This window comes from Pipra filicauda, unplaced genomic scaffold (genome assembly GCF_003945595.2).
Source record: "Pipra filicauda isolate LSUMZ 115617 unplaced genomic scaffold, ASM394559v2 scaffold72_size3293161_pilon, whole genome shotgun sequence".
Lineage (NCBI taxonomy): Eukaryota > Metazoa > Chordata > Aves > Passeriformes > Pipridae > Pipra > Pipra filicauda.
In genome coordinates, this window is record NW_024104898.1 from 322,033 (window position 1) to 333,832 (window position 11,800).

An 11,800-nucleotide genomic window follows, 5' to 3' on the forward strand; every position below is an offset into this window, starting at 1 on the left:
AACGGGGAGGCGACAGGCGGAGGAGGGGAAGCTCTCCGGCTTCCTCAGCCCCTAAGATGCAGCCGAGACTTCGCCTCCCGACAGCGAGGGCTGCGAGCCCGCCCGCCACCCCGCTCCCCTCCCGGCACCTCCTCCGCTAAAACTTTTGGCCCCGGCCATAAAAGCGTCCGCGACTCAGCCGCTCCACTTGGCTAAGGCCCAAGGGCAGCTGGCAAATAGCTACGACCCCTCAAGCCAGGGGACGGGCCAGGCAGCGGCGATTTGCCAGTGGGGCCGCCCGCGTCCCGCCCGCACCGCACCGCACCGCGGATGCCGGCGGGTTTAAAACCGGGAGTGCCAATGCCAGACGCCCAGAGGCGGCGGCTTCGGCTCCGGCTCAGTCTGGGAGCAGCGGGCCGTCCCCCCCGCGCCCTCTGAGCTGCTCGCCTTCGCTCCCTGCAGCGGGTTGGGCTGGCCCCGTCCCGTTCCCCGCAGCCCAGCAGGCGGGCGGGAGGGAGAGAGGGAGGGGGCGGCAGCAGCCCCGCTCGCACCCGGCTCCCGGGGCTGCACCGGGCGGGTGGCTGCCGGTGGGACGAGCTCCGGAGGGTTAAAACGCTGGGAAGGTGATAATAACTCTGCGCTGGGATGGGGTGCAATTGGCATTTGCCTGCACGTGACCTGCCAAGCTCCGGGTGACAGGTACCGGGGCTCCTAATGAATTTCCCAAAGGCTTGGATCTGAACGCCGCCGTCGCCACTCTCGTCCCGGGGCTGCCGCCGGCTGCCCAGCTCCTCTCCATCCTCCCCCAGGTCTCCAATGGAAGCAGCGTGCAACAGGTCAGTTCTGCTACAGGAGCCCGAGGTGGCCGTTTATTTCACTCCTTCTTCCCCGCGCTGCTTCTGAAAGGCTGGAGCAAAGGGTAGGAGCGGGCGGTCCCCGGGCACGGGGATGGGAAGCGGGACCAGTCAGCGCTGCCACGCCGAGTCTCAGGCATCCTCCGCAGCCCATCCCCGGGGCGGCCGACCGCCAGCCTGCCCTGCCGCGACGGGCACGAAGGTCCGGGAGGAGGTAAGGGCTCGGGATGGAGTGGGCTCCGTGACCGCTGCGGAGGTTTCCGGAGAGAAGCTCCGACGGCAGGGCGGGTAACCCGTTTCTCACAGTGGTTCTTTCGCCGGGGGGAGCCATGTGCAGCGCCTGGCTGCGTCTGCGGAGGCTCGGCAGGCGAGAGCATCCTCCTGCCTTCCTCTCTGCCTCTCTCAGCTGTGACCTGTTGGATCTCTCGCTGCGAACTTTCCCTGTCCGGGGTGGCGGGGGGGAGAGAGTAGCGGCCTCGCCGCCAAATACGACTTCGATCCCTTATTGAGCGCTTGCCACTTCGTTATCGATTATCCCTTGTTTTTCGCACAAGATCTGGGTGGGCTTTAGGCACGCGAGGAGCTCACAGCGAGGACGCAGCTCAACTCCGAGTACCTGGACGGCTGCCGGCGCTCCCCTTCGCCACGCCAGCGCGCCCCGTCCGGGCTTCCCCTTGCCCGCGGGCGACGGGAAGCCTCCCAGCCCTCCTGCGGGGACGCTGCCCGCTGACCTTTCCCCTTCCCTTGCAGCATGGCCCTCGAAAGGCTCGGGGAAGCCCTGGGCAGCATCCCCCCCTTGCAAAGGTCACTCCTGCTTCTGCTCTGCCTGCTCGCCGCCATCCAACTGGGCAAGTTCCTCCTGCAGCAGCAGCAGCGCCGGCGGCAGGGCCAGAGCCGGGCGCCGCCAGGCCCTTTCCCCTGGCCCCTGATCGGCAATGCGGCGCAGCTAGGCAGCGCTCCGCACCTCTCCTTCGCCCGCCTGGCCAGCACCTACGGCGCCGTGTTCCAGCTGCGCCTGGGGCGCTGGCCCGTGGTGGTGCTGAACGGGGAGCGCGCCATCCGCCAGGCCCTCGTCCGCCAGGGGGCCGCCTTCGCCGGCCGCCCGCCCTTCCCGTCCTTCCAGCTGGTGTCGGGCGGGCTCAGCCTGGCCTTCGGCGGCTACTCGGAGCTGTGGAAGCTGCACCGGCGGGCGGCGCACGCCACGGTGCGCGCCTTCTCCACGGGCAGCCCCGCCACCCGCCGCCTGCTCGAGCGGCACCTGGTGGGCGAGGCGCGGGCTCTGGTGGCGCTGCTGGTGCGCGGCAGCGCCGGCGGCGCCTTCCTCGACCCCTCGCGCGTCCTGGTGGTGGCCGTGGCCAACGTGATGAGCGCCCTGTGCTTCGGCCGCCGCTACAGCCACGGCGACGGCGAGTTCCTGCGCATCGTGGGGCGCAACGAGCAGTTCGGGCGGGCGGTGGGCGCCGGCAGCCTGGTGGACGCGCTGCCCTGGCTCCAGCGCTTCCCCAGCCCCATCCGCGCCGCCTACCGCGCCTTCCGCGACCTCAACCGCGACTTTTACGGCTTCGTCCGCGGCAAGTTCCTGCAGCACCAGCGCAGCCTGCGCCCGGGGGCCGCCCCCCGCGACATGATGGACGCCTTCATCCACCTGCAGCGGGAGCAGCCGCGGCTGCAGCTGGAGCACGTGCCCGCCACCGTCACCGACATCTTCGGCGCCAGCCAGGACACCCTCTCCACGGCCCTGCAGTGGCTCCTCATCTTCCTCATCAGGTAGGTGCTGGCGGAGGTGGCACCACAGCGGGGCGCCCCACCTACCCTTGGGAGGGACACGGGAGCCCGTCTGGGGCGTCGCGGTGCGAGCGCCCGGCAGTCCCGGGGGAGCCCCGCTTAAACCGCTCCCCTGGGAAGGCTCCTGAGGCGGGAGCGGTCGGCCCGAGCCAGCGCCTGGACCATCTGGTCAGGGCAGCACCGGGATCGCGATGCCGCCGGGGACCCGCCGTCGGGTCGAGGGTCTGCGGGACCGGGCAGCGCCAGTCCGTGCAGTGCTGGTGCCTTAGCGACTCCCGATTAACTAACACGGAAGCTCTGGGAAACTTGCCAGAAAGAGATAAGAAAATATAAAAAAAAATAAAATCCGACACAAACCCACCCTATTCAGGCCGTCGGGCATAAAGCGAGGTTGGCAGAAAGGCAGCCGAATAAAACCTGAAAGTAACAGATTTTACCAGGTCAAGATCAAGGAGATCATAGGAACAGGATAACAACTGATTAAGCACGATAAAGAGTTCGTGCACCGGTTTACAAAACCCGCTATTATGTTGATCTGCCATTGCGTGTGCCTTCCTTGCCATTGCGTGACTGGGGAAGGCAGACCCCTTGGGCAGCCGGCGGGTGCACTGCCCTGGCACCAGCACTTCCAGGGGGAAAACTCTGCTAGGGGACGTGGTTTAATAGAAGGCGCCACGAGACTGGCTTTTTTTTTTTTTTTTTTTTTTATCACCTGCATAATTTGTGGGCTTGTGCAAACATTATCTACTCAGTCGCTTCATGAAAAACAGGCAAATATTTGACTTCAAGCTAAGGGTGTGATGCCCAGTGTTCACATAACTTTTGGGTTTCTCCCCATTTCTTATGTTTGCCCAGCATTTAACATGCAGATCTGCTGCAGGAGGAAAAGGCAAGGATGGAGAAGCCAAACTTGTATACTTAAAGCAAATAAAGGCTCCTGGGAGGAGTGCATGCTTTTAGACAAGCAGAAGATGTATTAACATTTTGATCTTGTTTGGTTACTGTGTAGTCTTCCAAACTGTCCAGATTTCAAGACAGTCTTCTTAAAATATAACGAAAATATATTTTGATATTAATTAGAAAAAAGTGTACTCAAACTTAAAGTGGGACGTTCATAAAGCCATTCTGACAATTTAACAATTGGGATTTTTTTTTTCAGTTTAAAAACCCACAGGCTATCATATGTATGCAATATGTCTAGTAATATCAAACTCCATGTTAACTTTTAAAAGTCACATAAAGAGCTGGAAAACAAAACTCTCATACCCATGGAAAACACAATACTTAGAAGACACAAGTAATTTTAGTTTTAGAATGAATTTTCAAAATTGGATCAGAATATTCAGTTTAAGCACACTTTAGGTTAGGTTCACTTTTTATGTTGAGAATCAGTTACGTGTGATATTAAAGTGAAAACTGAGCAAATCTGAAATTACACCATTGGATGGGAAGTTTGGATTTTTCTCTCAAAGTTTTCCATTGAGGTCTGCATGTTCCTGTAATATATTTAAACTTTTTTCAAACTTCATTATTTAGGGTAGGGGTTAAGTTCTGTGAAAAATGTTTACAGCGAGAATTATTTGTAAGAAAATCCTTTGAATGTGTTATGTACACAGACACATCTTGCTTTAAATGACAGGTATCCGAAAGTGCAGGCTAAAATGCAAGAAGAAGTGGATAGGATTGTCGGAAGAGACCGTCTGCCATGTGTTGAAGATCAGCCTCACTTGCCCTACATCATGGCTTTCTTGTACGAATCCATGCGTTTCAGCAGTTTTGTGCCTGTTACTATCCCACATGCCACCACGACCAACACCTTCATAATGGGCTACCTCATTCCCAAGGACACTGTCATTTTTGTAAATCAGTGGTCAGTGAATCATGATCCAGCAAAATGGTCCAACCCTGAGGATTTTGATCCAACAAGATTCCTGGATGAGAATGGATTCATCAATAAAGATCTTACTAGTAGTGTGATGATTTTCTCGTTAGGAAAACGTCGGTGTATTGGAGAGGAGTTATCCAAGGTGCAGCTCTTTCTCTTTACCTCTATACTGGTGCATCAGTGCAATTTTACTGCTAATCCAAATGAGGACCCTAAAATGGACTTTACCTATGGGCTGACCATTAAACCTAAGCCATTTACCTTGAATGTTACACTAAGAGATACTATGGATTTGCTTGATCAGGCTGTCCAAAGACTGCAAGCAGAGAAAGTAGCCAATGAAAATCAGCTGTCAGCAAATGCCTAAACAATAAACCTTGCATCTACAGATAATCCCTCTTTCTCTTTTTAGACTTATATGACTTACAGTTTGTTCTGGTGATCTTTTTGGAACATAGCCAATATTACAAGTTGTAAGAGCAGGAAGGAAAGCTGCACAAGGTATAATTCAGTCCTCTTTTTAGTTCTAGAAGGAGAGCCAGGGGAACAATTTAATATATTAAATAATAAAACATATGCAATTTGAAAGTAAACCTTTTCTTTTCTAGCTTGTTCACAGAAGTTGCCATTGTAAAGTGCTTTTTATCTACTGACTGGTTGGAGCACCTCCAGGAACTCTCTCTACAATCCTTGCTATGTCTCCATGTGCTATGCCTTAACTCTAGGTTTGCCTTCAGTGACTCCGCATCCCAAAGTGAAATTTCTTATTCAAAAACAAAGAAAAGAAAAAATTAAAAAAAAGAAAGGGTTGTTTAGAACACTGCAGCCTGCCTCTGAATTCCCTCTACTGGAAACTGCCATGCTCCTGTGTTGTGACTGCTGGGATGTCCATTAATGCCTCAATAATAAGTGTTCAAGTGATTTTTGGTAAAATGACAATGTAAAGTCTAGCCTTCAGCATTCCAAAGTGTTTACATAAATGACTAAAAAAATAAAAGCCTTCCTTATAAGCACAGCTGAAAATAAAATTTATGTTTTATATGAACATGAACAGAATGTCCTACTACAGTAACTTTTCACTAAGTTTTGAAAGATCAGAATTTCTATGCCACTGAATGGCAAGTGAGATACAAATCATATGCTAATATGTTCATTAGCATGTTCATGAACAAAATAGATATTTGAATTAGATTGATAAAGGTATAGTTGAACTTTTTATTTATCTAGGAAAGAGTATCACATAATAAGCACATAAGTAAGTCCAGTAAAAACCACATCGGCCAAGGGATTTAGAGGTGAGAATATGGGGGGGTCATATTCAAACATTCATACCACAAGTCTCAAGTAAAGCATACAGCAAATAAAACCCATGTTCACTAGTCATTCTAGTAGGTTTAGTTAAATGGTATATCTGAAAATTAACTGTGTACTTTTAGTACACTTTGCTTGGAACAAAGTCTCAGAAGGAAATGTAGTGTTACATGTCCTAATTAATGTACCCATTAACTGAAGAAAGAGTACTTTTAAAATATTAGTGAGGCAAAGTTCATAAAATTTTAAAAAACCACCTAACCTATTATTTGAAAGTAAAAAACGTGTGAAACTTTATAGCCTTAAACCTCTGGCTAATATTTGTATACACAAAGCTGCACATATTTCTCTAAAAAGCAAACAATCCAATGTATATGCCTGATTTGAAAAGTGTTGGGCAGGCATTGCAAATCACCTTCAATTACATATGAAATCAATCCGAAATGAGAGTACCTCACGTGACTTGCTATGTTCAGCTGAGTACTAAATAAGGTATTAGTAGAGCTAGAAAAATAAGGGTACAATGCTACACAGTAAAGTAGCTCTGCTAAGCAAGTAAGGATTTGCACTGTCTTTTAATAGATGGCCAGTCTTAGTCACGTTGGCAGCAGTGACTGAACTCATACTAACATTGGGAAGAGCTAGGTTAATGACACAATCCAGATCTTAGCTTCACTACTGATTTTAAAAACCTGAATCAAGCCTAAAAGTACTGCTCTGTAACCCCCCAGAGTGATGTACCTGCTTAAAGTCTCTGACTTCATATGGCATCTATCATCTTTTTTTTTTATAGTTAAAAGAAGCTTTCTGTTACATACACAAGGAGTAACCTCAGGTGTTTTTCTGAATTACGTACAAGTTTGTGATATCCCAGAACTTAGCCTATACCTGTGAAAAGCTTTATAAAATACTTAGGATTTTCCTATGGAGATCTACATTAGATCAAATGCTGGCAAGACAATTTCTCTTCTACCTTTGTAAGTATTGATATTAAAAAAAAATAAAGGATGTAACCTACAACTGAATAGTTATTCTAATGCAAGGATCACAAATTCATATTTTAGTAAAAACAGCTTTTACAATTTGATACTCTTCCAAAAGCTTTAACTTTGCATTGGCTACTAATGCAACATCCATACACACTGCTCATGTCAGTCAGGGGGTTACACGCTATATAGCTTTTGGTCAAATAAATGCCTTTTGTAATCTGTGAAGATACTCAAATTTAGTAGCACCTATTTAGAATGTATGCAGTTTAGTGAGCTAACTTCTATGGTCATTCTGAGATGTATCATTGTGTTACCAAAATACTAAATAAAATTATTCTTACACTGCCATTGCTTAGTTTATGTATGGCTTTCTAACATCAAATTAAACAAAATTTTTATTTCTGATTTGGAAAGTATTATTATTTTAGATATTTGTTTATATACTTAGCACCCTCTTCCCATTTTTGGATTTTAAGGTTTTTCTCCACGCTGCCCTTACAGCTTCTCAGGTCTGCCTGCTTATTCACACCTTGCCCTCTGTGCTTAACTTTGTCATGCTCCTTGCTGCTCGCCTCAGCATTGATCTGAATTCTTCCCATGTCTTTTGCTTTGTTCTAATACCTGTTAACCTCTCCTCAGCCTGCACAATCTCCTATGCTATGTTCTTCCCTCTGGCATTTCAGTTGACTTCCACCTCCTCTATTTTTGAGCCCACAGACTGGTTTTCCTTTCTCTTTTCCCATCCTATACCTAGTGCTGACATCTATATACTCCTGCCACTGGATCCCCACCTTGGTCCTTGGCACCAATTTGTGCTCTTTTAGCCTTGGTGTATAGTCAGAAGTGTCAGGAACGGAAATCTCAGGCCAAACAGGCCTTAATGTACACTTGCAGAGCAGTCTCTCACAAAATGAAAGCAAAGCTGTGGTGAAGGGTGGCTGTTATTACATATATAAAACATTTCTTCGTGATGCAGCAGCTCTCCCATCCTCCCACTCCTTTGTCTTCTTTTCTCAGTCTGCTACACAAGTCTCCTTACTTCAGAGGCATCTTAGAAATGACCTTCACATTTTCCCAAGCCCCAAGGAAGGGGAAAAGAGCTGGGTGGGACAGAAGACTGGGCAGACTGATGACCAGTAGTTTCCTCCTGATTTGGGATATTTTCAGCTGTAGTTTCTCCCTAAGCGGGCAGGATCCCAAGTTCAGGTCGAGTTGGTGAAATTAGAAGGAGCACAAGTGGAATACAACCTATAAAGACCTCCTAGAAATAGCTAAGGGCCTGTGGAGTAGGCGTAGTGTCCAGAGATACCCCGTGCAGTGCATACCTGGCTGGGGCTGACCAGTGGGGCAGCGCTGATTCAGAGCAGGTGTCCTCCCTGGGTAAAAGCCAAGAACAACTACCTCCCTCGCCAACCTGTGACTGGGTGTCATCACAGCAATACGAGACAAATACATGTTGTTCTTTCTTCATGAAAAAAAGCACAGAGTACTGAAGCAGCTGTATTCAAGTCAAGATTTTTCCTTTAAAATTCTTTACATTCAGGTTGTAGTGATTTCAATGGGTCAGGAAAGCCAAATGTCATCTCACGTTTGCTTCCTCTGTGCATGTGTGCACACATGCTTGGTCCATCTCACCGAAGTTTAGTAACATCCTTCATTCAGGTTGAGGTAAGGGATTAAAAAATCCAAAACAACCACCAAAACAAGCAAAAAAGCCCACAAAACCCCGAAACAGGAAACTCAGGGAGAACTTAAGATAAGCATATATTTCTTGGAAAATCAGTAGCAGTCAGACCACCCCACTAACTAACAAGGAGAGGAAGCAAGTAGGCTGAGCTAGCAGAATTGATACTGAATATGTTTATACTAGTCAACTGTACCACTACATTCCTTGTGATCCTAATAGAAACCTGCTGGCTTCAGCAGGAGTCAGTTCAGAGCTGCTGAATACATAACAATAATGTAACAATAAAGGACAAGACTCATCAAAACTTCAGAAATAAGCACTGCTATAAAGGTGTGTGTGTGGGAGGTTATCTGTCTAAGATCTGTGTGTACCAGCCTAGTCACAGCACAATGCAACTGAATGCAAATTCACGACAAATTCCTATTAGTTTTGCAACAGACCCAGTGTTTTTGTGAGTGGCAGGCAATGATGCATAGGTCTGTCTGTAGGAAGTTGTTTCAGATTATCCAGGCAGAGCAATCAGAGACTAGGCAATTGGGAACTCACATTTTACCTGAGAAAAGTTGAGGAATTAGCCATGAAAAGCAAACAGTTAGTATTTGCCTTTGCTGCATCTTCAACTTAGTTAAATTTACTCGGATCTCTCATGCCCACATAAATTCAGCTTGGGATAACACTGAAGGCAGATCTGGCATTTTTCATGGATAAAGAGAAAGACTGGATTCTGAAAGGTGTTGTTATTTTGGTATACACCACAACATGGACACGGGGATTCAAATTTCAACATCTTCTTTGTTGTTTACCATCCTGCCTTTTTGCAGCTGACTTTTTCCATGTTTCAGCCACTTGTACTCAGACCAGGCCAAGTCTCTAAACTTACAGGTAAAAGCAAACTCAGCGTTAGGCACAAACAACTTAGAGCATTTAAGATGGTTGCAGTCAATTCTTTGATAGCCCTCCTTTCAGATTTTTTTGCCAACTTTTCACACAGCTCCACAAACCAGAAAACTCTTTGCTTGGTTAGTGTTGCCCTGTCCTTCAATACAGCAGATCTTGCTCCAGCCTGAAAGCATAGAGCTAGAGCTAACCAAATCAAAAAAGAGTCTCTCAGCTCCCCACACTCTTGATCTGTGCTGCATGTTTGGGGACACTGATCCATCAATACAGTGAACTCAGAAGATACAGGATGCTGAGGCATTTCAACTGAACAGGAGCAGAGGCAGGGAAGAGAGCAGATGCATGGGGGGCTCATTGACAGTTCATAAAATCAACTGCAGAGCTACATAGGAGTCATTTGCTGGAGTGGCTGAGAGTTGGCAGAGGAAAATATGTGTCTAGAGCATAGGAAGATTCCAGCTAGGAAGAAACTGCAGAGGGTCTTTGATTTCCGGGGAAAAAGAGGTGGTGATTTTACATTGCAAACATAGAAAGAAGAGCTGAGGAACTAAATGTGAGGATTGGGCTGTCCCATACAGGCTGCAGGATTTGCAAACAAAACCAGTCTACAACAGAAAGTCATAGATAGTCTGTCATTCTCCTCATTTTAGCATCCCCAGTGTCTGTGAACAACAGGGAGGGGCAGCCCAGCTGCAACAGTCTGAATACCTTTTGGAGGAATTTTCCTCTTGACATTCAGAGAGAGTGGTAGAAGAAGCAGACACTACACCAGACAAACACTTCTGATCTAGAGGGTCCATTCAGAGCAGTTCAGTGTCATTTATTCGAGCAAGCTGAGCAGGAAGAGGTTTGCATCAGTCAGCTATTCCCATGCTACACAGCTACATCTTCAGCTCTATTTAGGCTTGCTCAATACACCATAAGGAAGGAATAGCATGTATTTTGCGGGATGCTCCAGAACTGGGTTCCATCTCTGCTATTATTGGTATGTTTTCAGTGATGGCTCCTTTTGTTGGCAAGGGCAGCTCTATAAAACCAGATTTTATTTCCACAATCTCCCTTCTCCCAGCCTGAGCTCTGGTAAGAGCATAACTGTTATCATGCAGAAACAGGCTTCTAATCCTCTCATGATAACAAATGGGACTTCATATAATCACATTTTCTGTGCTAAAAATAACAGTACACCCTCCAATTATTTGGACTATTCTACTCATCATAACAGAAGCAGAGATGTGGAGTGAGACACCTTGTTCCCAGTACAAAAGCAAGGTTTAAGACAAAGCTTGACTTCACTAAGCAAGTATGCTTTGCTATCATCTGCAGAATAACGTGAAACAATACCCCAACCTTCTTTTATGCTTTGTATTCTGTGAAAATTTTCCAAGCTGCAGTTCAAAAATTTAATCCAACCGTATATCTTCTTTTTAATTATACTTTTTCACTCTACAGAGAAAAATCATAAATTGTGAGGCTATTAATCATAGAATCATAGAATCGATTGGGTTGGAAAAGACCTCCGAGATCATCGAGTCCAACCCTTGGTCCAAATCCAGTCCATTTACTAGATCATGGCACTCAGTGCCACGTCCACTCTGCGTTTAAAAATCTCCAGGGATGGTGAATCCACCACCTCTCTGGGCAGCCCATTCCAATGCCTGATTACTCTCTCTGTAAAGAATTGTCTCCTGATATCCAACTTAAATTTCCCCTGGCGGAGCTTAAGCCCGTGCCCCCTTGTCCTATTGCTGAGTGCCTGAGAGAAGAGACCAACCCCCACCTGGCTAGAACTTCCCTTCAGGTAGTTATAGACGGTGATGAGGTCACCTCTGAGCCTCCTCTTCTCCAGGCTAAACAACCCCAGCTCCCTCAGCCTCTCCCCATAGGACTTATGCTCCAGTCCCTTCACCCGCCTTGTTGCTCTTCTCTGGACCCGCTCCAGCACCTCAATATCCTTTCTGAACTGAGGAGCCCAGAACTGAACACAATACTCAAGGTGTGGCCTCACCAACGCAGAGTACAGGGGAAGGATCACTTCCCTGCTCCTGCTGGCCACGCTATTTTTGATACAGGACAAGATCCCACTGGCCTTCTTGGCCACCTGGGCACACTGTTGGCTCATGTTGAGCTTCCTGTCAATTAGTACCCCCAGGTCCCTTTCTGCCTGGCTGCTTTCCAGCCACTCTGTGCCCAGCCTGTAGCGTTGCAGGGGGTTGTTGTGGCCAAAGTGCAGGACCCGGCACTTGGCTTTATTGAACTTCAACCCATTGGAATCAGCCCATCTCTCCAGTCTATCCAGATCCCTCTGCAGAGCCCTCCTGCCTTCCAGCAGGTCGACACTCCCTCCCAGTTTGGTGTCATCAGCAAATTTGCTGATGATGGACTCAATCCCCTCATCTAAATCATCAATAAAGAT

General features: G+C 47.9%; 1 protein-coding gene across 2 annotated transcripts; it reads left to right on the forward strand.

Moving 5' to 3' along the window:
• Nucleotides 1-371: 371 nt before the first annotated feature.
• Nucleotides 372-7,151, forward strand: LOC113995301 (cytochrome P450 1B1). Of its 2 annotated transcripts, none has more exons than XM_039389494.1 (3): nucleotides 372-1,047; nucleotides 1,584-2,600; nucleotides 4,258-7,151. In XM_039389494.1, exons 2-3 carry the CDS (start codon nucleotides 1,585-1,587, stop codon nucleotides 4,868-4,870), a joined length of 1,629 nt encoding a protein of 542 aa, XP_039245428.1. In that variant the 5' UTR covers nucleotides 372-1,047; nucleotide 1,584; the 3' UTR covers nucleotides 4,871-7,151. The 2 variants fall into 2 exon arrangements, with proteins under 2 accessions (XP_039245428.1, XP_027591024.1); XM_027735223.2 differs by having other exon boundaries at nucleotides 372-815.
• The last annotated feature ends 4,649 nt before the right edge of the window (nucleotides 7,152-11,800 follow it).